General features: G+C 39.1%; 1 protein-coding gene across 2 annotated transcripts; it reads left to right on the forward strand.

Moving 5' to 3' along the window:
• waca (WW domain containing adaptor with coiled-coil a) lies at nucleotides 1-27,198 on the forward strand. Of its 2 annotated transcripts, none has more exons than XM_017484048.2 (13): nucleotides 1-264; nucleotides 467-500; nucleotides 1,284-1,476; nucleotides 6,659-6,747; nucleotides 13,630-13,745; nucleotides 14,670-14,794; nucleotides 19,529-19,774; nucleotides 20,891-21,013; nucleotides 21,903-22,051; nucleotides 22,166-22,281; nucleotides 22,752-22,998; nucleotides 25,319-25,446; nucleotides 25,684-27,198. In XM_017484048.2, the coding sequence occupies exons 1-13, from the start codon at nucleotides 224-226 to the stop codon at nucleotides 25,751-25,753; spliced, it is 1,677 nt and encodes a 558-aa protein (XP_017339537.1). In that variant the 5' UTR covers nucleotides 1-223; the 3' UTR covers nucleotides 25,754-27,198. The 2 variants fall into 2 exon arrangements, with proteins under 2 accessions (XP_017339537.1, XP_017339538.1); XM_017484049.3 differs by having other exon boundaries at nucleotides 2-264; nucleotides 22,755-22,998.
• Nucleotides 27,199-27,795: the final 597 nt, after the last annotated feature.

A 27,795-nucleotide genomic window follows, 5' to 3' on the forward strand; every position in this document is an offset into this window, starting at 1 on the left:
ATGTAAGCGAGAAGGGGCGGTGCAATGTCGAGGCTGAGAGTTTGGTGTGGGAGAGGGACATGGACCGAGGGCGCTCTTCCGACTAGCAGAGGCCAAGAGCGACTCGCATAGCTAGAACTCTTGAAATAATAGATGAGATCGGGTCTTCGATAGGCTAAAACAAAAACCCATATTAGCAACCCATCTTTCACATCTACTTCACGCACACACTAACACGGCATTGATGGTAATGTATACAAGGAAACAACCGAGACTCGGCGATGGGTAAAGACCTATATTTTTTGCACTACGATTTTTTTTTCCTCCTTTTCCTTCTCCTCTTTGACAGTCCGCCATTTTTAGTCAAACCAAAATAAGTAGAAACTTAACTAATGAAGCTTATGCGGCTGTTGCGGGTTGTTGAAATGTTTAACTATAAACGTGCATGACTTTTCGTGTCTCTAACCTGTTTTCTCTCTATTTGTAGGTGCAACGACCGAAGAGACTCTCAGCCCTACCAGGTAGCGCTAAGCTAGGCTCAAACAAATCTGATTAAAAGGGCCACTCTGGCGCAGGCTTCTGGAGCATTACAGGCCTCTGTGCGCAAAACAGACACAAAATTCTCGAATCGTGCGTGATTTCTGTCGAAAACAAACACAACATTTACCCCGCGACATTTATTCTTCTTAAGTTATCCTGTTAGCTGACTGACCGTCGAATTTCCTTTTAGCTAATGCTAGCTTTGCGGTGTAACGTTAACGAGTTTCATAAGCTAATGCTAGCGGCGAGCTGTGAAGTTAGCTGGATAAGAAAAGGCCCGAATGTCTCAATTTTTAACGTTGGTATAATTTAAAGAAAGGCCCTAATTAATGAAAAACTAACAAGTCATTCAATTTGGATTCTTCGTAAGCAATGACCTGTTTCCTTGCATATATTTTAGCAGGGAGCTGGTTATAAACAACAGCCTGACCCGGCGTTCACCGTTAGTAATGAGATGTCAGAAATATATTGTAATAATTATACATTGATTAATTTCACACATGGTTATTAAGTTTAATAGCTGTTAGAAGTGTGAGCCGGTGTATTATCAGATACAGCTGTAATATTCCCATATATTTAGCTTGTGTTAAATGTCATCTCTACATGCTAGTGAAGTCATGACTCGACCTTATGTTAAGGGCTGCTTGAGTGTTTATGAATGTAAAGCCCGATGGAAGTTGATCAGATATTGGGTAAAGGTCTACGGCTGCATACGTGTGTACATGTGCTGAAGGCGGGAATGTATTATGTCTTTCCCTTTACAGACTTTTAAATTCTCGTCGAAGAGTCAGCCGGGTGGTGATCACCGACATGAGAAGATGCGGGAGAGCAGCGATGGCACTCCGCCGTGTAAGATGCTGCGCAGATCAGACAGTCCTGACAGCAAGCACACTGAGAGCAGTGCACACGGCAGAGCAAAATCCACGCATCTCCACCGGGCCAGAGACAGGGACGGAGGTACGATCACACGCGGCTTATCCCGTGCCCACCAAACAGACCAGTCTGTCTGTAAATAATGGCATTTTCCACTGCACGATATGACTCGACTCTGCTCGCTTTTTGGGGGCTTTCCACTGGGAATGGTACCTGGTACTTTTTTTTTAAGTTATTTTTTTAAAGTACCATCTCGGTCAAGGTTCCAAGTGAGCCGAGCCAATACTAAACGTAAGCCACGCACAGAGGTAGTAGGGAATTCTCTTTATCTAGTGGTTCTGTATTGTGCCTGAATAAATGTCATACCAAAGTTTGCGTTTGTTGTAATTTTATCCGTAATGACAAATAATGCATAATATTCAATAAATAGAATATTACCAAAGGTTTCTCTTCGATTTTTACATTTAGCTTGTTTCTGATTTCCAAACCGGCATTTATCGAAGTCGCTCCTGTCGTGGCTGAATCTAACTTAGTCATATTGAGCACTACGTCCTTGTTCAGGGAACAGGAACGGCGTTTGGAATACAGCCTGACCGTGTATTTCTACAGGGCTTCGATAATACATTATTCCTGCGTGAAGCCGAGTGGAAGATGGCTCCCACGTTGACGCTGCACTAAACTGCAGTGGAAAAGTAGAAGCTCAGAAAAGTAAAGCGAGTTGAGCTGTACCGTGCAGTGGAAAAGTGGCTTAACTGGCCAGTGCTCACTTCATGGTTTGGGATCCAAGATGCTTTTACTGGCACACAGCAGCATTGGTGGTAATTTGAGTTTCAGTACAGCTCAGCAATACACTGAACAATATAGTGCAGGACTAGATGGTGCGTGTAAGAAATTTGTATTAATACATATTTAGTGAGTGTAAATTTAGTATCTGACAAGAACAAATGGACCGAAACCAATAGCAGTGGAAACGATTGAAGTAGATGTGTAACAGGAATGACGACGCACTCGTAATCATCAGAATTACGAGTAAAGGGTTAACAGCGTGTTAAGTTGTAGTCTGTACAAAAATGACCAACCAGTGGTTTCCAGCTGCATCTGAAGAGCAGTTAAGAGTTGAGTTCTCTGAAGAACTCAAGAAATGTTTTGACACCATTTCCAGTAATGTTTCGTTCCTTCAAAAGCGATGGTTCAAAATTGTTTCAGGAAGGGGGCAGTTATTTTTGTTTCTCAAACTAGAAGTCTCGATGGAGTTTAACCACTATTCAGTTTCATCTGTAAAATATGATGCATCTTTTTAACTTCACTAAAATAGTCATGGGGTAGCGTAATACTCAATCACAGTATTAAATTAAAGAGTAAAACAAACATTAGGAGGCAAAAAAACCATGGAAATCAGTTTGTCTGCTCTATGCGCTCGTGCTTACTGGGTCTGTAAACTCACAGCCATCATGTAGACATTGCCAAATCATCAACCTTCTTCATATGTACTTACAATTTACTCTCATATTGATTAATGTCCATAAAACTTGTTCAAAGTGATCAGTCCTCTACTAAATGTTCAGTGTTTTCTTTGGACTGTCTCTTAATCACTGTAGTCTTTGATTTTGAATGGTCTAGAATGTAATGATTCAATGCCCAACGTTCCAGTTATTTACAACTGTTTATAGCAGAGGTCCTGAACACAGGGAGCGCGGAGAGAATGGAAGGGGGGCGCAAATCGTTTAAAAGAAAGAAAAAACATGGCATAATTTGAGTACTCTGTGTATTTTATTGCTTTTCAGATAGAATGTGCATAAATTAAAAACTTTGCGTTCCCTCTCACTCCGTATTTTCTCTTTCCTGGGGAGAAGCAGAGCTTAGCTTGCCTTTTATCTAGCTGTCAGTGCAGACCAGTGTTGCTAACGTAGTGACTTCTCAGACCCCTTTAGTGTTTTTTTTTTTTTTTTTTTTGCAAAAAAGCGCCTAGCGACAAATCTAGCGACTTTTTGGACAAACTTTAGCGACTTTCCAAATGTGGCCAGTACTGTCCTGCAAGCGTAAGGTGTTTCTTTCCCGCTACACTCACAACCTTTCTCTGCGTCTGCTCTGTTCAGTGAGTATCTGAGAGCCAGAGATTTATCAATGTCATGGATAACGAGACGCGTCCTTCGTCCCAGTGTACATCATTCATATACAAATGTTTTTAGAACGCAACATGAATAGAAAGCAACATGTTTTACGTGTAAAATATTACACGTTATTACAGCCTAGTTCTCTTGTTCAGAGTAGTTATAGTGTTCAGAAACATCTTTGATCATTCATGTTCCATACCTGTCCGTTATATAGTTTTATTAAAGTCGGAAGTTATTTTGAAAAAATCATAAAAGTAATTAAAGTACAAAAGCTATCTATAAAAACAGATTGTCGATTAAGTTATATATAGATAACCAATATGGAGGGGGGTGTGACACTATGATAGTGGAAACTTGCGGAGCTTTAATTACAAAAGGTTGAGAACCTCTGATTTATAGTAAAGGATTACTGGAGGTAAAAAATAAATGTAGTGACATATTTGCTTAGGTGCACACCTGCAGTAGACAATGAGCAGGATGTAACCAGGCACTTGTAGCATTTTTTGATTTTACTGATGCGCATATATATGTGTATATTTTGCTGAATTTGTACCAGACACACCACACAAGCATCAGAACATGTGTGCTATCGGCAAGACGACAATTTTAATTTTTATAAAGAAAACTACACACATGTTCAGCTTTGTTAATTGAACAAGTTGTGCCAGCTGTAAATACAGTACGACTCAGTAAATGACATGAAGCAGGGCAGCATGTTTGACCTTTTCGGTATCCAGGAGTGTCATTACTGTGCAACCACGTCTCTCTGAATCTACAGCTGCACAGTCGTGATATTTTTGTAGAATATGATTTTAAATAAAGTTCGGTGCCTAAATAGCCATATGTGATTTCAGTGGAGTTCTGAGATTTCAGAAGAGACATCATGCTAAACTATGGCAGCGCAACACACACAGTTGTGCTTTATGTGCCATGACGCACGTCTCGGATGCAGTTGCTGTGATTTTAAATGCATTTTATGCAGGCACACTTGGAAAAAAGGTGCTTTGAACATGTATAATGTGAGCTGGGCTTTAGGCTGGTCAGTGGAAATTGCCGACAAATCAATTGTTTTCTGTATTATGTCACTCAAGGACTATATTCTATTTTGATTGTTTTTTGGAAGTCCAGAGTTAAATGGGTAAAACCCTGATAGTGTTTATAATTGTGTTTGGGCATGTGTGGTGCTTCAGCATGGCTTTTCAATCCTGTCGTGCTGCTTTAGTTCGAGGTACTTTTTTTTCCCCCCAACTGTAACTGCACCGTTTTAAAATGAAGTCAACGCTCCTGAATTGAACATGGGCCTATAAGAGTTCTGTTTGAAAATATTTTGATGTTTATTATCGATGTGCAATGTTTGTCACGAGCACACAAAATTGTGGTTTCTTTAGTAGCTTTGTACTATAGAGACATTTAATCAGAGCAACAGAAGTCTCCATCAAAGACTCACATCCTCATGCTAGTGCAAATGGATCAAGGTCCATGATTTATCAAGCTAAAACCCCTGTTAGAGTGTTCTTAGTACAGTGAGAGCGATAAATGACACACAACCGAAGGTTTTCTTTTTTAAATTGTTACGTGTTGAGGAGGTGGGACTTTAGTGTTCATTTGAAGGCCGTGACTCAGCTGTTCCTCTGCCATAGAGGAAGTTCATTCTGCCACCTGGGTGCCAGCACAGAGAAAAGTCTTGATGCGTGTCTTCAAGTCACGTTAGAGGCTCGAAGGCAACATGGTGCACCCAAAGATGGTTTGAGTGAAAAACTTGCAGCCACATTGGGGCTTTGCAGATAAGATCAGACACCATGATCATGTTTGAACAGTAATCGTACTACCGTAGTGTTTGCTTTTAGGGTAATATAATGTAACATAAGAGTTTCAAGATGTATGGTGGTTGATGTCAGATTAGGTATCTTGGGAGAAAGTTCTGGCCTGTGTATCGGACTCAGTTTTTGCTTCCTTGTCTCCCTAAATATGCAGAATTGAGTTACAGATTATATATTTGTAGAAATATTAACTTTAGTGTGTATAATATGCATGTATGTGTGTATGTACACTAGTGTACACTTCTGTTATGGTACTCTGAACATTAGTATTTGGTTTCCTAGTTTTGTAGGTATTTCTGAAAGTTATTTCTTGCAGTTGTGTTTGTTTCTAGAATTATTTTTACAGCAGATGTGGCGACAACGCCACTGTAGCCTTTTCCGCATGCAGTGCTGCTGTAGTCAATCATGACTCTCCGCGTCTGTTTTTGCTTCTTGAGGCCTGTGGTTTCTAGCTGGAAACACTAATAAAATACAAGATTCATGCTGTGTTGTGCATGTCAGTGTCATGCTGTTATAGAAGATTAATCAGAACCTGTCATGTGCTGTTCTGTTCTTATACCACAGCGACGTTGAAATCTCGAATCTGATTTGGTCAGGTGTTGATTAATTTTCACTAGCGGCAGTGCTGTCGTCTCACGCACAGGACATATTTTACTCTCCGAGCCTGCTTTTATTGCTTACAGCTCACTAGTGGTGTCCAATCCATACTGTTATAGAAAATTAAACAAGTGACCAATCAGACTTAAATATTCAGCAGTGCTGCGGTATAAAACATGACCGGGGGGAAAATAGCAGGATGTGTTGTAGAAACATGATCCTCTCTGATGTGGTGTTTTCTTTGTGAGATAATGGCACATTTTAAGCTAACCCTACTACTATAGAAACAATAAAGTGCATTAGTATAAACATATCCTGTACATTACAACCAGAACTACTGTCAAAGCTGCTGTTTTAGAACATTAAGCAACACCTGACCAGTCAGATCAGAGAATTCAGCAATGCTGTGGTGTAATTGATGTACATATCATGCAGAGAATCTGTAGCTTGTCCAGTAGGTTTGTCTGCTCGGGTTACTGTACACATTAGCGAAACTCTGTTGTCCACAGGTCTGCCCCGTGTCTAATGTGAAGCCCACATATTTAATTTAACTGGTGCCAAAGGATCTCAAACTGTAGCACCAGCACTTTCCGTTCCTGTATAGTCAATAGTGACTTTAAAAAAAAAAATTAAACCCAATTATTCAGTTGACTATAGCAGAGCCTAGGTCAGGTGACTAATTTGTTGCCGTTTTGTTCTTAATGGCATTTTTAATTGTTCTTTATTCATTTTCAGGCACCAGTATTTCCCCTCAAGAGAATTCACACAACCACAGTTCTCTGCACAGCTCCAACTCTCACTCGAACCCCAACAAATCGGACACAGTAAGTACCTCATTGTCTGTGTTGCACTGCTGATGCGTTTCTGATCGATTAATTAAAAACAAATCAAACTATATCTCATATTTTATATTAATAATGGCTTTGAAGCTTAAACATACTGTTTAGATAGTAGTTTTTGAACCATCATGCCCAGTCAGTGTCCCCCCCCTCCATTACTGTATAATCCAATATAACTGAAGAGGCAGTAAATGGGTGGTGTCTATTGTTATGCAAAGTTGCCAAATCGTCACATGTAACACAATAACATATTGATCTCCAAGTGCTGTTAGTGATTCCACTGGAGAGGAATGTTGAGATTGTTGTGCTCTTAACACACGCAAGCTGTCGCACACGTGCGCCTGAGGAAACCATGAGATGAGGGGACACAACTTAACATTTTACTCTCTTAAAAATAAAACCTCAAATTTAGTACTGGTTCTGATTATGCTGTGGTTAATGGTAAACGAAAACCTTTGCAGTTAGTTTCTCAAGTGAACAATTTTGCTTATTATTGCAACACAGATGACGACACATTAACCTACTTTATCTTAATACTTTAAGATATAGTAGATTAATGTGTCGTCGCCTGTCCCCCCCCCCCCCCCCCCCCCCCCAAAAAAAAAAAGGGTAATATGTAACCTACCTTTATTTTGCGTATTACATGCAGCATTTATTTTCTTTTGTTTGCTGGTCCAAAAAAAGATCTGTACCCATTGAAGTCAGTTTGGCCTTAAATACCACCAGTACAGTCTTGATGGATCTGAGAGTCCATTTAAGGCTGTAGGAGCTCAGCGAGATGAGGTGGGGCAAAGCCATGTATTTCTTTGTAAGTGAGAAGTTTGTATTTAATTCTTTGAGATTTGGAATCAGTGTAACTGTTGGCGTGTGGGTCTAATGTGTGCTGAATTTCCTATGGTTGAGGACTGTAGCAGCCAAATTTTGAGTAAGTTGGTGCCTATTTAAAGTTTTACTAGAAATGATAAAGTGGGAATTGCAGTAATTTAAACATGGTGTAGTAGTTCTGTTGCACGTTTCTTTGAGATGTCAAAATACAGTTTTCAAGCCACAAAATGCCAGTACCTGTGATTGAAGGTCAGTAACAGGATTTTGATGTTTCTCTTTGTACTTCTGGAGTTTTTAGTCCCATTTTCCTCTTTAATGAGATGATGAAATATTTCTAAACATGTTTAAGCACCATAAATGAAAACCAGTGCATGTGCATTTCTCTATGCACTTTCTAGGAAAAAAAGGCATGCAAGGGAGATGCAGCTGCAGCAACAGGTTCCACAGTAATGTTCATATTTTATTAGAGCAGGAAAGGCGTTATGTCGAAAATTACACTAACTTTACCAGGGTTACCTTTCCTGTCATTTTATGAGGACTAAGGTTGTCACGGTACCAAAATTTCAGTAGTCGTTACCAATACCAGTAAAATTCCACGGTACTCCTGTAAATTTCGGTACCAAAGCAAAACACAAAAACATGCTAATTGAACAACACACTGTTTTATTAATAAAGTTAAATATCAATATAAAATGTATTTTAAAAATGCTATTCTGTATACGTCAGGCAATTAATATATACGACAGTATATGACACAAGTAATTCAAAGTATAAAAATTACAAGCTTGCAAAACACAGATTCCATAATTGAACAACACACTTCTTATTTCAGGACTCTACAGTGCGACAATTAGTCGCATTTGCAAAAGTACTTTGTGCAACTGTTTTTTGCATACAGCCTGTAAAATTAAATGAAAATATTTAGTTTATCGGAAGGAAAATTCATTGGTCATGGTTCACACTGTGTTCCTAAATTCTGTCAGAATTGATGAGCTCAAGATTTCTCATTCCTGCGTGGGCGTCATGTTGTGGCACATTAACGATACCATCTCTTAAAAAAAAAACTTTAAAAAACTCTGCTACAACCATCAAACTCTTACTGTAGAGCCCTGTATTTATAAAGTTACTTAATTTTAATATTTAAAACAACGGCATGTATATTATTAAAGCTGCTAGAGTTATCAAGCCAAGAGAAGAAATGTTTTTCTGACTGATATTAAAGACAAATAGTGCTAGCCACACATTATTTTCCAACATAAATTTTGGATATGTAGGTCATTAAAAAGCCTTTGTTGTGTAAAATTAGTAAACCCCATGTCCTCCCATTTATTTGACCCCAATAAACCCTGCTAGCATAATGTGGAACTCACCTGCTTGAACTCTTTGGATAAATCTAGGTATCAGTCTTTAAGGTGCTTTAATAGGTTAGATGTGTTTCTTCCTCTTGTCACAAAACTTTGATTACACCAGTTTTTGGTTATTGATGTCCCCTTTGTGATCTGCCTCAAATCCAAAGTATTTTCAGACGTGGCTCTTTGCACCCGTCTTGTCCACAAGCTTTTGTGGATTTGGAGCCGCAGCAGCTCCGCCATGTCTTCTTGATGCACGACTGGTACTTATGAAAATCTGGTGCCGTCAACTTTTTTCTTTTTTAGTACTGACTTGGTACTGAAGTACCAGTACTTTTGACAACCCTGTGAGGACCAAACTGTGTTCTCACCTGTAATAAACCCTCGATTTCTGGTGTACTAGGGTTCAGTAGTATTGCGCACACAGGTACAAGTGGTGTATTCACTTATGTCAAAATGGACCAAACTGAAGAAAGTGTAGATGTGGAAGCACAGTTGTGTGGAAAGTCATAGTGACTGCAGCATTTTGCATACATTTGCTATGATGTTTTGAGAGTCCAGTCCCTGTCTGTTGTTGTTTCAACCTCCACCTGTGTTCTGACCATCTGTCCTTTTTTGTTGGTAATCTCTGCACTCTTTGAGTGGGAAGATACAATAGTAGTACATTAAGGCCATGTTTACATTACAAGCTTTCAATGTTTTGCTCACATCAGATCACTCCATATTGAGTTTAACATTCATAACTGCAGGTGACCCATATACGTCTCTTTTAATTTGAAGCCACCTGTCCCCAGATACAGCCTGCGTGTGCACATGGATTTCTTGGGCAGTAGTTTCAAACACTACTCAGTTTTGGTTTCTCCCAGGTTTGCTTGAATCGATTCCCCAAATGTCAAGTAAATCACCAATATCTCCACCCTTCCAGCGCATGTAGTTCCTGCTGTTGATGTCCTCCATTGTTGTTTTTCCACACTGCTGACGCTGACTCATAATGCATTGATATGTGCATACATATTGGAGAAAAAGCCACATGAATTCCGATCTGACCTTTTTCTTTTATTCATGTTGCATGACCACGTATCAGATATGTATTCGATCTCAAGACCACATGCTAAAGTGGCTCAGGTCTGATTTGAAAAGATTTGTGCATGTGGTCCTGAAAAAAAATCTGATGGCTGATTTGTTTCACTTCAACCTGGAAATGTGAACATGGTCTAAATTACACTGTACCATACATGTACTACGGTTAACCATTTCTAATGTCTAAATAATTACAGCTTCGTGTTTAAGGCTTCTGCCCAACACCCAGCCTTTTCCCCTTGTACAGATAATTATATGCACTGCATTGAATTTATGAATAACTGATGCTTTAGTGCTGGCTTACAAAGTATTACACAAGCAACATTATGATGACTAGTTATGCAATGCATGTTAATATGGAATTCTGGTAAGTTCGCCTTCCAAAATCAGCTACTCTGTAGTCCTAACCTCAGCATGATTAAAGTTGTGGCATTTGCTTATTCGAAAGAAAAAAGCAAATGTTGCATGACGAATTGCCTTCTTGAGTTGTGTTCTAAAGGATGCAAATCCGAAAGACAATAAATTCTTGTTACTTTTATGTAGTGTTATTGCACTAATATTGCACACATCTTTACAGCACGTATATTAAAGCATTTCCGTGTATGGTCAAGTTGTCTGGTCTGTGTAACTTTTTTTTTTTTTTGGGGGGGGGGTGGGTACTCTGCAGGATTTGATAAACTTGTGACAGTGCGTCATTCTTTCTAATATGAGTTCTGAAATAAAATTGAGACATTGCTATATTTAGGTACTCAAATGCCCCATCTTGAGTTATTTTGTCTCTGAACTGGAGAAAAAAGCTCTTCCTGCTCTTCAGGCCATCTTGTTTTGCCAGTGTTTTGCCTCTGCGTGCATTTGATGGTTGGTTTCTTTCATTTGGAATTGTAGGGATAAAACTGCCAGATGGTTGTTCCTGTTTATATTTGACTCGTTGGTTGTAATGCTTTATTTGTAGTTCACACTTTTCTTTCTCTTTTTTTTTCTTTTCTTTCTTTTTCTTTTTTTTTTTTTTTAAGAAAGGTGAATGCAAAGGTTGCCAACTTTTAGGACAAGTGATGAAGTTCTAGCAGCAAGATATGTAGTGTGCTAGATTTCATAGATGTTTCATCATCGCTAGTAATGAGTGATCACATCTTGTGTGGTCTGATATTAATAGTGAAAAGTGGAAGTATAATCAGGTCAGTAGACCAAAAGGGTCTTGGAAAAGCTAAGCTTCAAGCGGTTTTCCGGGGTTTTTTTTTTTTTTGCAGGACACTTATTTATTTATTACTCAAACCATGTGAGACGCAAACTTCTTTGCAGTTTTGCTATTGAAGAGTTTGCATGCACAGTGCACACCACTATGTATCTTTAAACATCTGTCTAGTTGATGTAATAACTCTCACTGAAAATGCTGTGTTTGGAATATTGGATGGTCATGTTCTGTGAGCTTGAAAAGCTTTCTTTTACAGATATTTTCGCCATCATGTGTAGAGCATTGATTTTGTATTTGGTTTGTAGCGCGGTTAAATACTGGCTGTGCTGTCGGGTAAAAGATTCTGCAGGGGTGATGCACCAGAATCTGCCTTACCCAATATTACAAACGCTTGCATCAGGATACGACTTTGTTCCCTCATGTGCTTTTTGTTTTGCTCCCTTGAACTTCCCCTCCCCCTCATTCCTCACTCATCTCAGTGTTTCTTACCAGCTCCTCTTGATTGCCTCTGTCTGTTTCTGTAATGTTGGCTGAATCTATTTCTACCACTTGTCTGCCTTTTGATTTGTTTTTTTCCCCCATGTGAACTGTTTTGTGATTAAGCCAAAAAACAAGAATGTGAATTACAGCAGTTAACACAACACACTTCATTAGGGGTGTCATAAATTGCTTATAATTTCAACATCAAAAAAGGACAGACAACTGTTAAATATAAAAAAAATTAAAATCTTTTATTTAACTGATGTGTGAAGAGGCTTGCAAAGTGATTTTCCTTTTAACTCCGATACTTTTAGAAGTAGTCCTTCTCTAGGTTGTAATCATTTGTGAATTAACTGTGGGACTGCTGCAGATTCCCAACAACATTGTTCACTTGTTGATCGGAGTATGTTAAATCAAATCAGTGGTATCGCTTTGTTGCCATAGAAATAAAAATTACATGGTAACAAATAGACCTTGACGATTAGAGACCAATTTATCAGTTTTGGCGATTAATCAGCATCGATAACCTATTGCTGGAACTAGCAGTTATCGGCAAAAATCCACGCCGATAGCTTTTCCTGGTTGCAGCTGAGAAGGGTCTGCTGTCATCAGACTGAATCAGAGTGGCTTCTAGAGGCGAAATAAAAACTTGCTGACAAATTTTGTTGTTATCTGAAGTTTTTTTCATTCATTTTAATTGTCTCTATTTGCATTTATTTGGAGTGTTAATTTTTGGATTAGTTTGGATGTATCTTTTATTTACTTTAATATTTATTAATAGTAAATATTTTGATATTTCAGTTAAGTACAGGACATTACTGTTTGTTTGTAATGAGGTTCAGCAATATTTTTTGCTTTGAGTGTTTTCATTCAGTAACAGTTTTAAAAAGTATTGGTTGATCAATCGTTTAACGGCAGATACTGCCAAACTTAGTTATCGGTATTGGTCAAATCCACTATTGGTCAACCTCTATTGTGGATGATTGACACATGGATAATCACCCATGTTGACTGGGTAGAAAGAACCAATAGAGGTTATCGTGTTTTTGCATGAAAAAGCCCTTATGTAGCATGTTTTTTGTTCATATAAAAAAATGCTCACAGCACACTGTAACCATAACAACCTGACCCACCCACAGTACTCATGATTTAAAATGCCGTTGGACAATTTGATCTCCATGTCATGTTCAGCTCGGGTTGGGGGGAGAATGCTAGAATGCGGCAGGTTGAGAGTCTGGACCAGAGCAGGGGCAAAAGCAGGTGATGGCATTGTCCAGGCTGACCTTGTTATTAGCAGCTGGGGCATTTTAGCGAAAACAACTTTCTGTGAAAGTATGTTTCAGTGGAAACGACTCACTGCTTTTAGTTCATGAGCGTGTGCTCATCATTGTCCCTGTATCCATTCCTGTGTGTACATACGCAATGCTTTTTCCATAACTCTTGACTTGGGGTCTGGCCTTCTCCTTTCAGTTCAGACCTGACTGCATTCCTGAACTGTGCTAATTACTCTGATGTTACTGATTTATCACAGTAGATTCAGTGGTATCTTCAAATATCGATTTGTTGCTTTCTGAAATTCATATCATAGCTGATTCAGTGATGGGGGGTCAAATTTCGAAGCATTGCCTTAAGAATCAAAATTGTTGTCATGGTGTTGAAGCTGGAGGTTTACTGTTTATCTTTTCAAAGATTGGAAAGATTTTGAAGTTCTGTATTCGATGCTATGACTACATTTCAATGGAGAACTAGCTTACACTTTAATATTTAAATTCAATGTATTTTATCAATGTTGGATGTTAAATTTATTTAAATATGTATGCTTTCCGAAGAAATACCTGAAATCTGTAACTGTTCGCAAAGCACTAATATTGGTCATATTTTTAAAATCTGTTTTGGTTGCCTTTGGGTTTTGTTTTAAAATGTCTTTCTTTATCTCCTCAGGCATACGACCCTGCAGACGACTGGTCAGAGCACATCAGTTCTTCAGGGAAGAAGTACTACTACAATTGCAGAACAGAAGTGTCACAGTGGGAGAAGCCCAAAGAGTGGCTGGAGAGGTACACGGGTGCTTCTGCAAATAGCACCTCTTTGATGTTCTACAGGAAGTCAGCTGTCGTCGTTTGTGTTCTTGTTTTCGGTTTGTTTGCTGCGCTAGTTAGTGATCACCGAAGTAGCTACCTGTGTAACTAGCTGAAGGTATGCTGACTAATGATGTGTGCAAGTAGTGTGGTAGTTTTACGTACTCATTATCCAAATACATGACATGGCGCTGATACTTGTCTGACTCCTAGGATGTCTATTGAGCATGAGGTGCGCAGTGAGTCAATACTTTAGCCAAGTGTGCCCATACTTTTATTTTTAGTGCAAAAAAAGAAAGTGTTGAATGCAAATGTACAGTCACTCCTATTCTGTGGCTGGATCTCAAATGATCTTCTGTTGGGCATATAGAACACTACATATGTTCTACATCATTATGGTTATACACTATATAGCGAGCATGTATAGCGATTCTACCTTAAAGATGGTGGATTTTATGTGGGTCCTGGCCAGAGTGAGATGTTCTCAGAAACTTTGGCAGACACATTGATGCTCTAATACTGATTACAGCATTTCTAATGATTACTGATGACCCCTGAGTGTTCTGTTATGTTTGTGTATGCCAGGATAATGGTCCACACTATTTCTGGCTCTACACATACATTCATACTCAGTACCCTGGCAAGAAATCCAGTCAAATTCAGCATGGGTACTTGGTTAGAGCAAGGGAGTTTTTTTTGGCAGTGGAGATAATGACAATGTCGAATTACAGATTTCTTACTGTACTGTCTGGTGCGGGAGGGAGAGACATGGTTAAAGGTCAGGCTGTCCCTCCTGACATTCACGTGGACTCTACATGAACACCCCCCCCCCCCCCCCCCCCAACTTCCCTGTAAAAAGCACTTGCTCCCTCTTATGTATTATCCCTCTCTCGTGTGCTACAGAGAACAGAGACAAAAGGAGGCAACTAAGATGGCAACAGCAACAGCGGTGGTCAATAGCTTCCCTAAAGACAGGGACTACAGACGTGAAGTGATGCAGGCTGCTCCCACCAGCTTCACCCCTACCAGTGAGTATCAGCCAATGTCATACCTCTGTTCACAAAGCTTTATTCTGAGTGTTGTTGGTTTCAAGAAACTACTGGTTACATTAGTGACTTGAGCTTGATAATGGACACACTGGTGTTGTGCTGCAGAAGCTCTTTGTATTTTAAGTATTTTCATGTGTTTAGGTTGTTAACAATGCCATTCGTGATTCTTCTGATTGTACTTTACTTCCCAAAAACCCGCACATGTGGTACAGTTCACTGAAGAATTGTAACGTGATAGATGAGCCAAGTTGAGGGTTCAGTGGAGTCCAGTGATGTAGGTAAACTATTAAAGCACATGTGATGCTCTGAGCAGGTGGAAGTTATGGTAAAATTGTGTTAAGTGCTTGCTTGTTTTGCTACAGAACAGCTTCCCATGTTTAGCAAGTTTGAAATTCATCACTGAATGCCATAGGTTTGTGTGGAGAAGTGGCGAAAACTACACTTATGGTTTAAATTGAGCTTCTGTCGTTGTGTTTAGTTGCCTACTGTACATTTAGCGTGTAGTAGCGGGTGATATGATGGTTTATCTGCTATTAATCTGGAATTATGCTCTGCTGTGGCTCTAGTGTTGGTTTTCTGTTGTAGAGCAAGATTGGATAAATGGTGTGATGTCAATCATTTTGCATTTAAATTTATGGCATTTGGCCGGCGCTCTTATCCAGAGCAACTCAAATTTATCGGGGTGGGTGTTTTTTTTTTTTTTTTAAATAAATACAACTGAGCAGTTGAGGGCTATGCTCAAGGGCCAAGCAGTGGCAGTTTGGCAGTGCTGGGATTTGAACCCTGACCTTCCAATCAGAAGGGCAGTGTCTTATCCACCAAATATATTTTTATTACTTAAGGGTGTTAATTTAATTTTATGCATGTTTTAGCATAAAAAAAAAAACATGTATAGTTAAGATTCAATGTTGTGGACCTTCTGAAAGCTAAGAAAGGCTTAGGCCCAGCACCCAAGTGGTGTTGTGGAGCACCTTAAGCCGAATGAACGTAAGTCATTTATTTTTATTAAATCTCAAACGTTATTTGGTGAAATGACTTGATTTTTCACTGTAGGTACAGTAAGTGTTGACTGCTTTCTTTCACCAATATAGTAAGAATAATGCTTGAAAACATGAAAAACTTAAAATAACTTAATTTCCTTCAAATAATTTCAACCCCCACCAATCCCTGGAACCCAGACAGCATCAAAGCTGATGATGGTCCAATTTTGAATAGCTTTCAGATTTATAGTGAGTTCAGTGCATATATGCTTATAGCAGCTGTAACACAAGTGATAGCAGGATCTAACCATGGTAAGGAAAACCCTGATCTTGAGCATATCATGGCATATTCTTTTCACATGGCTGTTAAGTAATTTTAGCCCTGTGTCATAATAAATGTGTTAATTTATAGATGTTGTAAAACGGGTTATTTGAGTTGATTCTTGCATCTTTGGTTCGTCTCAGTGGTTGAGCAGCACATAACCAATTTTATTGGTCAAATTTGAGGTTGATTTAAGTTGAATTACAGCAAGTTACAAGTAAAGTTTGCTATTTACTTATCCTGGAAGTTGTAACATACAGCCTTGCAGAGATGTTAAGTTAACTTCTGACTTTCTGACCAAATTTCTGGGTGTGTGGTAAAGCAATGGCTGAAGTAGACATGGAATTAACTGACATCACTTTCTTCCAGTAGAGTCCGGCCCAACTTTTACCCTCGGTATTAAGTTCAATGAAGCTATGAATAGAAGTTAATCTTGAAAATATGTAAACAAATGTTTTGACTGAGACTTCCAAGGGTGATCTAGAGTTCATGGCTACATTCATAAATCACTATTTATGAAACGTGACTAACTTTTTTTCGAGATCCGTCTTCTCCACCATAACTGTCTAAGTAAATTATTTTTCTCAACATGTTTTATTTCTAACACTGCCTATCTCACAACAGAGTAAGTTTTTAGTTAGTGATTGTCAGGTACATTTATTTATTTATTTATTTATTTATTTATTTATTTATTTATTTTATATTAAATACAGTAGAGGAATTCCACCTGTTGTGGTGTTTGAATCCCAGATCCACACAACGAAAGATACAATTCAATTTTAGATTTGTTAACTGCCAGATATTTAATGAAGTGGTTATCAGTGATTATCTCTACGTTTAGTTTCTTACCAGCCCAGATCTTCTCACATGAGTTTGCGAAAGGTGTTGCAGTAGTTGATCAAAGGTTTTGACCAAGACTGTCAAGACATTGTTTTTTTTTTTATAGACACGGGGAAAAGAAAGTACACCAATGCTGACCTAACAATTGTGTTAGCCTCACCAACTTCTATAAACAAACAAATTACCTCAGGTGACAACATAAAACTCAATGGGTTTCAATATTTTGACAAATTTCAGTCATTTTTCCCAAAAACGTAAACCAACATTTAGAAAACCGGTGAGGGGGAAAAAAACAAGTTCCCCCTTCCTTCTTGGCAGTGTGGTGTCCTGGAGTGCTTAAGTGCATGTCTGTATCTTGCCAAGAAGAAAGGACATCAGCTATGACCTCAGAGAAGCAACTGTTGCTGGTCATCGATCTGGGAAGGGTTATAAGGCGATCTCCAAACAGTTTGAAATTCACCATTCTGCAGTGGGAACTATTGTTTACAAATGGATAGCTTTCAAAACCCCAGCCCGCCTGCCTCAACGACTGTCGTTCATCAACAACAACGATCATCTGTTGTGATGAAGTACTTTGACAGACGGGTCAGAGACTTCATCACCTCTTCACTACCTGACACCCTGTAGCCACTATAATTTGCATACCGCTCATATTGCTCCATGGATGATGCCATCATGCATCTCCTCCACATTACTCGGCACTTGAAAGACTTTAATTAAAACTTAAACTAAAGTGCTTAGGAACTTTTACGCCTGCACCATTAGCCGCTTTTCCACCGAAATTCCAAGGAGCAATTAATCCAAGGAACTTTTTTTCAAGGGACCATTTGGTTCCTTCACACTTTGGTTATCTGCGTTTCCATCGCAATCTAAAGTACCGTGAAGATTAGGAAAATTAGTCTGGTGAAGTATGACTGTGCTTGACAAGCCCTTGGTGAGGATATGATGCCTCGAAGTTTGCTACAATCAAACTGATTATTGACACAAAGTAAGTTGATTTTAATGATGTAAAATGTTTGCTCAGCTCATAAAAACATGTCGCAGGCTCTGATTGGAACACAAACCTTTGAACAGTAACAAAGTTACTGAAAAGTAACATATATGTATTTAGGTGTAATCAGGTGTCCACAGACTTTTGACCATGTGGTAGAAAAAATTTTAAATACATGTTTCATATGACATGAAAAGTTTTTAGATTAATGCTTTCAAGATTGACTTAAATATTAATATTAATGTGTTGAAAAGGATTAAGTTCAAGTGCCTTACTATTCTTCCTTCTTATCCAGCCTCACAGTTGTTATGAGTGTTGGCATTTACATCTGCATTGATGACGCATCTCCCCACTGAGTCCAAGTCTACACACAAGGTTGCTGATTTCGGCTTTCCAGTAAAACCAAAAGATACTAGTATAGCAGTCGATTCCCATGTAACGAACATCTTTAAAACTGCTTATTGATCTGAAAATGTATCCAAAATTAGCTTTGGAGTATTTTGTTAATGTCCTGCAGCAGCATAGCTCATACTGAACACTTAATTCCACTGATGCAGGCCTACTATAAGTCCAGAGGTTCAGTTGCAACTCAGTTGTGGACACATGGCTGCATTCCAAATCGCGCATTGTGACCGCGTTCTATTCAATACCTTCTGCTTGCCTGTTGATACAGCGATGAATAGATACTGTAAGTGTGTAGCATGAATACAATCCAGACATACATCTGCCATGTTGGCATTGTCATGTGACCTACAACTTCAAAAGAGCTGACATGCTGCCTGTTGGCATTTATTTATTTATTTATTTATTTATTTATTTATTTTTATTCCAGCTGATCTGTGCCAGTCCCGGTATCATCTGGGTATTTCTAACCTACTGTGGCGTACTGCTTTTGACCTGTTATTTATATATATATATATATATATATATATATATATATATATATATAACATAACACTATTTCCCCTAAAGTCTGGAATAACATTCCAGAGAACATTTAATAATGCTAGTTCAGTATCTGTTTTTTAATTTGGCCTATTCTAAGTCAATTTAATAATTTTTCGTAATGTCTGCGCTTTAGACTACATTTAGGCACGGGGTAACTAGGCTAAAAGCTAGTATGTTGTGTTGCAAGTTGTTTGGTGTTAAATCTTGGCTTTCTTGAAACGGACAATTTAAGAATAGTATGTTCATTTTATTGGTCTTCATTAAAACTCTTGTAGAAATAGTTTTTTTTTGTTGTCATTAAAATCTGTGCTTTGTTTATTTACCATTATATTGTCAGAAATTGTTGCATAACTGGTGTCCTATATCAGTTTTATTATTTGAGCATGTAAACATAAATTGCCATGTTATCCTTCATGTTTGCTGCAATTAAGGCTGTTTTACCATCAGGAGAAGTGACTCGGGTTTATGTTTTGGCTTTTGCCGTTTGTGGGACTGTGTCTGTGGGGTTTTTTTGTTTTTGTATGCTAATGGCCATTTCTGAAGCATCAGTACATGTTAGATGTATACTTAATGTTAACATGTGGTTGATAATAATCCTTTTTTTAACTGAGGTGTTTGTCTTTATCCTATAGAGTCTGCTGTTGCCACAGACAAGCCTTCCTCCCTAACCCCGTCCTCTTCCTCTGCTGCTGTATCTGGGCTAAGTGCAACCAATCCCACTAGCTCCGCGTCAGGTTCTACGGTTTCCCCGGTGATGCAGTCCCCTGTTACACCTACTATCCTTCAAGATCCCTCCCTCTTACGCCAGCTTCTCCCAGCGCTACAGACGGCACTGCAGCTGAACAATGCCAGTGTGGATATGGCCAAGATCAACGAAGGTAACCTTGACACACTGAGTGAAACTAGAGAATAGTGAAAATATCATGCATTCAAATCACCTTCGTTGGCAGGTTTTATTTCTCCCCCAACCATTTGCTTGGTGTGTTGACAGCTTGGTGTTCTTAGCACTAATTGTTCAGGTTGGAACTTTTGCATTTGTAAAGCTGATTCCCAGTGTCTGTTTTGCAACATTTAAATAGGCTCCCTGAAGCTGTTTTCTTCCAGACTGGCAGACAGTAATTTAGCCATGATCCTACTTTTTATTTATTTATTTATTTATTTATTTGGTCCTCTGCAGAGCAGAGTAGAGTGAGCTGTGCCATATCAAAGTATTCATGCTGAATCTGGTTGCTCCTCTTGCCCAGGTTAGAAATTTGGCAGGCCCTTAAATGGTTAAAGTAAGTAGTCACTGAGGGGTTGTGATAACGCAGGCCCATATATGGCACAGCGATCTTGAAAGTTTCTCTTCTCAAATGGTGTGGGTGAAATTGCAGTTGCACGATTGTTCAGTGATTGTTGTTATATGAGACCTTTTAGCTGTACTCCTCTTCGATGCACTTGAATCAAAGAGGACTTTGGCTGAGTGCATGTTGTGGTGACACATGATGCGTCTTGTCCCAAATTTGCGTTAATTTTGAAAAATTGCTGAATATAACAGTGCCATCTGAGATTCGGCCATAGAAACTGCAACTGTCTTTTGAGTGTTTGTTGTAGTGAAATGTCGTCTGAGGACGTTTGCACCTCATTCTCCCAAAGATTAAATGATCAGAGCCCTTAGTTTGCTTGTGACCATAAAAACAACTTTGCTTTGTCAATAGTTTTGTGTGTTCTATGAAGCAGGCAAACAGTGCTTGGCACATTTTGTTAATAGAATTTTGTGACTCCTAAGTAACGGTTTACTTCTTATGCCCATCATTGTCACCTCACAGCCTCCAAAGAACTCCTACCCACTCCTCGGGTAGTGTTAAGAGATGAGAAAGTAATTGGACAGGTTGCAGCTAGAATGTGAAATGATTGTTCAGAGCTTTTTTTTCCCCTGAATAACTGTATAATTTTATTTTAAAATGTATAATTGGTGACTCATTCTGCTCTGTTCTTTTGCTTTCTGCGTGTAGTTCTCACAGCTGCAGTAACACAGGCTTCACTGCAGTCGATGCTCCACAAGATCCTGACTGCTGGTCCGTCCGCATTCAACATCACGACACTTCTCTCTCAGGCTGCTCAGCTCTCTAGTCAAGGTATCAGCCACCATATATATATACACACACACACACACCCTTGCACTCCAATATTCAGTCCCTCTGCTCACTTCACACAGCCTCAGTCCCGGACGCTCAAGTTGCTTCATATTTTATTGCACTTCACTATATTGTATTAAAAGTTGTTTTTAATTGTCAGGTTATGCATCAACTTGATTAGCGTAAACGGTTCACAAAAAAGGTCTTCTGTACGGCCTTTTTTTTTTTTTTTTTTTTTTTTTTTTTTTTTTTTTTTTTTTTTTTTTTTAAATTAAATGCAATACGTTGTCTGAGATGAGTTATGCTTTTACGGCACTCTGCAGCATTGCAATCAGCCCTCTCTTCAGTGATGAAAATCGGAACGTGATTTGTTTGCTCACACTTCTCAGCTTCATAAAAACACAGCTGATCTTTTTAAACAGCTGCTTTAGTCCACTTGTTAATCTTAATGCAACACCTGACACTGTTGAAAAGACTACTTTTGTTTGAGGCAGGTAAAAATAAAGAGTGAGTGTCTAAACTTTTGATGAGTGGTGTATGTCGTGGGCCAGCTGCTATTTTTTGAGTAGTTGTCCTTAGAATTTTGGCATGGATGTAATGATTAGCTTGGTTTGTAAGGCATTGTCTAAAGCCGATTATTAATTGGAGGAATTACCATTATTTGATGTCAAATTTTAACGTTTTGTCTATGTTCCAAAACTCTGTCTGACTGGGCTAGCAAACTTGTTTAGCTGATGTTTTCATAGTATCTACAATGATGCACAATAACCATCCGTAATTATTAATGAATTATACATGCATTAAAATGACTACAAATCTTAAAAAAGGCATAAATATGAATGTTTCATTTTTTTTCTTCACATCGTCTCTTTTCTTTCGCTTGGAGTAGCACAGCAGTCCAGCCAGTCTCCGATGTCCCTGACGTCAGATGCTTCATCTCCACGGTCATACGTGTCCCCCAGGATCAGCACGCCCCAAACTAACACCGCATCCCTGAAACTCCCCCTGAGCACCACACCTGTGTCATCTCAGACCAAGGTAAACACCCATTTCAGCCTTGGGCTGAAATTACAGATGTGTTTGTGCCAAGTGGTATAGTTTACACCATCATCTTCATTACTGCCTCTTGGCATTTCTCTTTCTCTTTATTAGGTGAATACTCTGGGGATTAAGGCCAGTTCTCTTCCTCCACCCTCATCTCAGCAGCCCCTCCCTTCAGATAAACACCATGACAACAGCAACTCCCCACGGACACTGCAGCGGCAGAGGTCCGTGTCTATTTCTCAAAGCAAGAAAAACTCACAGTAGATGCACAATATGTCTATCCATCTGGTCCCAGTTTTGACAAGAAGCTGAACTCCCAGGTGCAAAAACTGCTGTGCTTTTTGGAGCTGGAGTGACATTGTATACCTGTGTGATCTTGTATGCTAGACATGAGCAGTGCTGCAGTGCTGCTTGTGCTTATGTATGAACAAGTCTCACAATATTTATAGTCAAGAGTGTAGAGTTTTTCCATTGAGGAAAGACATCTCTGCTTGTGTTTTGCTGCCATCTTTTGGTCAGTCATGTAACTGCAATTGGAAACTGTGCAGCATTGTATATGCTTTCTGAAGAGTTCAAACTTTTCAGTCCCTGTTCAATTTGAGATTTTACCCCACTTCCAGATGGATGTAAATTGTAAGGCTCTTGTTCTAAATCGTATTTTAACATCACTACCTTTCCTGTGCTGTTCATCCAGCAGTAGTCAGAGAAGTCCCTCTCCTGGTCCCAACCATGTTGGAAACAGTAACAGCAGCAGTAACAATGGCAGTGGTGGTGGTCAGAGTACTGGCGTGGGGACTGGAGCAGGGCCTGCAGGTTCAGTACCAGCTGGAACAGCCACAGCCAGACAATCCTGCTCCTTCACACCCTCGCTGGCAGCACACTTTAACGAGAACCTCATCAAACATGTGCAAGGCTGGCCTGCAGAGCACGTCGAGAAACAGGTACTTTGCTGTCCTGTCTTATCTGCTGTTTGTTCACAGGATTTTTGCATACTTTTTTTACTTTGCAGTGAATCTCTAAATGTACTGTATTGTAGAATCTGTCTTAATATTGCGTATACACTGATTGGACGTTTTATTAGGAACACCGGTGCACCTACTCATTCATGCAATTATATAATTAGCCAGTTGTGTGGCAGCAGTGCAATGCATACAATCATGCAGATACACACTAGCAGCTTTGGGTAATTTTCACATCAATCCTCGGATTTGGATGATTGGATGATTTTTTACCTTTTGGTGCCAGATGGGCTAGTTTGACTATCTCTATAACTCTTTATCTCGTTGAATTTTCACTCGACAGTTTCTACAGTTTAGTCAGAATGGTGCTATAAAGAAAAAACATACAGGGGGTGGCAGTTCTTTGGATAGAAATGCCTTTTTCGTGACGTGCCCAACTCTTGTCAACAGTCCATGCTGGTGGAGATAGTGTGGGAAATGTTTTCTTGCCACACTCTCGGGCCCATTAATACCAGTCAATTATCGCTTGAATGCCACAGCCCATTTGATTATTGTTGGTGATTTTATGCATCCCTTCATGGCTGCAATTTATCCATCTTCTTATGGCTACTTTCAGCATGATAAAACACCATGTCACAAAGCAACTGTCGTCTCAAGCTGATCTCATGAATGTGACAATGGGTGCAGTGTTCTTCAGTGGCCTTTCCAGTCACCAGATCTGAATCAAATAGAGAGCACCATTTTTGTAGTAGGCTGAGAGATTAGCAGCATGAAAGTGCAACTGCGGCAATACCCAGTATTAGTATAGTGTTCCTGATAGTGTTCCATGAGCGTATAGTAAAGTAAAGCCATGGAATATGGCTGGACGATGTAATATTAACGTCCCGATACGTTAACGTTTATACTCGGAAAAGGGTATCATGCGGAGTCACTGTTTGTATGGTAATAGTTGTGTAAATATAATGCCTCCATTTCATTAGCAAAACCTGAGCAGATTAAATTTAGTGATTCAAATTGTGCATTAAGGTCCAGCGTGACCTTTTTTTGCCTTGTCACCTAACACAACAATATATTTAACTATAGATTATTATGTACATGTGTAGAACGTTTGATCTATAGGTCTTTGTAAACACAGCAAATGTTTCATCTTTCTACAAATCATTAAATCTTTGCCCCGGTACAAAACGGCAGTTTTGTTTGTGGGTTGAATGTCGGACAGTTTGGTGATGTCTCTGCTCAACGACACCTGATTTTAATTCACTATTAATTCAAAAATTCAAAACGAAATCACTAGACTGTGCTGGGCTCTACAGGTGGAGCTGGACACTCCTGGTCTAAGCTACATTTAGCTCATCTGTACAGGCAAGACTTGAGCTTACTTCCCCCAACTGTGGTGATGCATCATTAAAGGCACTGATTTTGCCATTCTCAGATGAATGAGATAGGAGACTTACTGTTTTTTTTCATATTCAGATTTTTTTTTTTGCAGTCCAGTTTAGAAACTTGCCAAAAATCTCTCTAGACTGTTGGCAACTTCTGTAACTAATTAAATGTTATTTAATAATAATTTGTATATAAAAATGAATACTATTAATCATATTTAGCGTTCCTTAGTTCATACAGGAAAATGTAAAACCATATTCCAGTGCTATGTGGGTATGTTATTAGGGTTCATTGTCTGTAAATAGTGACTGATGTAAATATAATTATATTCATTATATATAATGTTCTGTGTACTGCAATATGTAGGGTTTTTTTGGGGGTTCACCAAGACCACTTTACCTAATGGATGTCGCCCAAATAGTGCACTATATGGTGAACAAGAAACCAATTCAGGCGTAACGTTATTGCACTGGTTAATGCAATCTTGTCTGATTGTGCTATTGGATTGCCATCTTCTGGTCAAGAGTGAAACTACAATTGCAACATTCAACATAGTCAACTGCGCTAGCAGTGCCGAAAACCCCGTTCGTCATCCCATCTTCTTTGGCAACGGTAACAGTGGCGATTGTGGTGATGGTCAAAGTGCTGGTGTAGAGCATGAAACCAGCTGGAACAAGCCTTCTCCGAGACAAGCCACCTACTTTGAATCAGATCCACTTCAGATCAATTCCAGTCTCTGTAGTCACTGTTTCCAGTGCATGTCTTTAAAAAAAAAAAAAAAAAAAAAAAAAAAGTCATTGTATTTGCTTTTTGATGCATGGCATTGTGAGCTCTCTTTGGGATAAGATGTTTTGCATGGTATGAGTGTTGGAGAGAGAATTTGATTTTTTTTTTTTTTTTTCTTCCTTCTCTCTCTCAGGCGTCACGGTTACGTGAAGAGGCTCACACCATGGGCAGCATTTACATGTCTGAGAACTGTACAGAGCTGAAGAACCTGCGCTCACTAGTGCGCGTGTGTGAAATCCAGGCCACACTGCGTGAACAGAGGTAACCACTGCCTTCAGATTAGTGTAGATGCCTCCTAAATGTTTTATTGAATGTTTTTTATACCATTTTGGCCTTCATCAGAATGTGGAACGTTTCAATTTTTTTAGTTATTTAAAGGGGTCTTGTGAATGTCAGAATAGTGTACTATTTTGAAATCTCATTATGGATATTTCTAGACTTGTAGTTCATCTTCAGTCTTCTGCTATATTTCCCTTTGTGCTTTTCTCTCTCACACAGGATACTCTTTTTGAGACAACAAATTAAAGAACTTGAAAAGTTGAAGAATCAGAATTCCTTCATGGTTTGAGAACTCTCGGTTTGTTTGGTGTGGGTTTTGAATAGAAGGACAGCAGAGATGTGAGGATGAGTAGGAATCCATTTTATGTGCACAGAACCCTCGAGAACCAACGTTCTGTTGTTCTGCTCTGGGTCCAGTCTTTACACAAAAAGGAGCTGCGGTGAGCTGTGGACTAAATGGCGAGGGAGGGGGATAATGGGTGGAAGCTATGGGCCAGTTGAGGTGCAGATGTTTTGGGACCTGCTCTTGCCAGGGGCCGTGTATATGTAGATTTCTTGTAGATGTTATTTCCATGTTGTAAATATGTTTTGTAGATGAAGCCGTTGGAAGCCATGCCTATCAGAAAAGCTTTTGTCATCCAAATGGTTAAAAAAGAAAAAAAAAACGATCCTAATCAGCACCAAGTCCAGCTGAGGACATTCATCGTCTTCAGAGGTCCATGTGTAAAAGTCTGACCACAGATTTTTAAACTTGCTTATGAAAAGAAAAGAAAAAAAAAACCCTGAAATCTGCTCATCAGAAAAGCATTTGGTGAGCCATTGCCTTGAGCATGTACTATACGTGCATGGGGTAGGGGGGAGGGTAGGTGGACGATCCAGTGGGGGCAACTAGTGACAATGACAACAGCGCGCGCGCACACACCCATGTTTTCTGACTGCACACACTTCCACCTATTAAACCCTGTCTGGTTTGTTTCCGTCTCTCTCTGCATATGAATAATTGTAATGTTGCTAAATGGTTAATGGACTTTCTTCCGTTGATTGCTTTCTCTGGTTGCAACGTAAAAGTTTCACTCCCCCAGTCCATGCCTTTTGAAGGGATTAGATCATGTCTGTCCACAATGGTTCAGTGGTCTCTGCCCCAATGGCCCTAATGTGCCCTCTGTCAACACCAGTGCCTGCTTGTATGGAGGAGTGAATCTGAGAAAGATAGAGATCATTTTGCTCATTGAATGATCATTCCTGCTGCTCAATCTAAAATGCCCGCCTACCTGCCTCCCAAATTGGCTTCCCCAGAGACTGGTGAAGTCTAGCTGACACCAACTTTTTTTTTGTTGTTCTTGGGGTTCCAGACATTTCGGCAAGTTTATTTTTATTTCTTTTCTTCTTATTTTTTTTTAAAGTAAGTTTATTGCAGCTTGCATTAAACCAAGAGTTCATTCCTTTGTACAGTCGATAATTAATAATGGAGTTTAAAAAGAGTTTTATTAAAAGTTGCAGTGATTACTAGTATATCATATGTTGTATTCATAAATTATTGTCACACATTTTCCTTTGCACCCTGATTGGACAGAGTGGCGCTAGTGCTACTGGATAGTAGGAAATGAAATGTTGAAGGTCATGGCCGTGGACTGGACATTACCAACTCCGCCACATCAGAATCAGGGCAGGGTCACCTGGGGTCAGAAGGTCAAATGTGAAATGTATGTATTGTAATAAACATGCTAAAAAGTACATCTTGATTTGTTTGTCATCTTTGCCTATTCCTGGGGCAGTCATTAACTTTTGAGTGCATTAGTAGGATATGTGAAGAGTCAATGTGAATGAACTGCTTTGCAGTGATTCTTCCCTTAAAAAGGGAAAGTGGACCCAAACCATACCAGCAAATTGCCTCTCACCATAACCTTTTTGTTGCCCATCTGAAGGAGACTGTATGTAAAGGGGGAAAAAGTCAACTTTGATTATATTTCTGCACATAGTGATCACAATATTCTTTTTGGGATATTAAAACTGGTGTGTATATCATGATTAAAGATAAAATTGGACCAAAGTACATTGTATTCAGTTCCTGATCTCAAAGCCATTGATTAGTAAGAATACTAGCTGCTGTTACAACAGATATTCGATGCCTTTGCTTTTCCCACAGCTAGCTGGAACACAAATCCAGGAATTGTTGAGAGTTCATAATATTTAATAATACTCTTTGCATTATATCATTGCATTCATTATAAAGAAGCTGCATTTCCCAGTCCATAGTGCAGGCTGTAAATTTGACACCTCATGCTGAATATTACTGCTAATCTAATTATTTTCTGATTAATGAAAGAAATT

Source organism: Ictalurus punctatus, chromosome 13 (assembly GCF_001660625.3).
Source record: "Ictalurus punctatus breed USDA103 chromosome 13, Coco_2.0, whole genome shotgun sequence".
Classification (NCBI taxonomy): domain Eukaryota; kingdom Metazoa; phylum Chordata; class Actinopteri; order Siluriformes; family Ictaluridae; genus Ictalurus; species Ictalurus punctatus.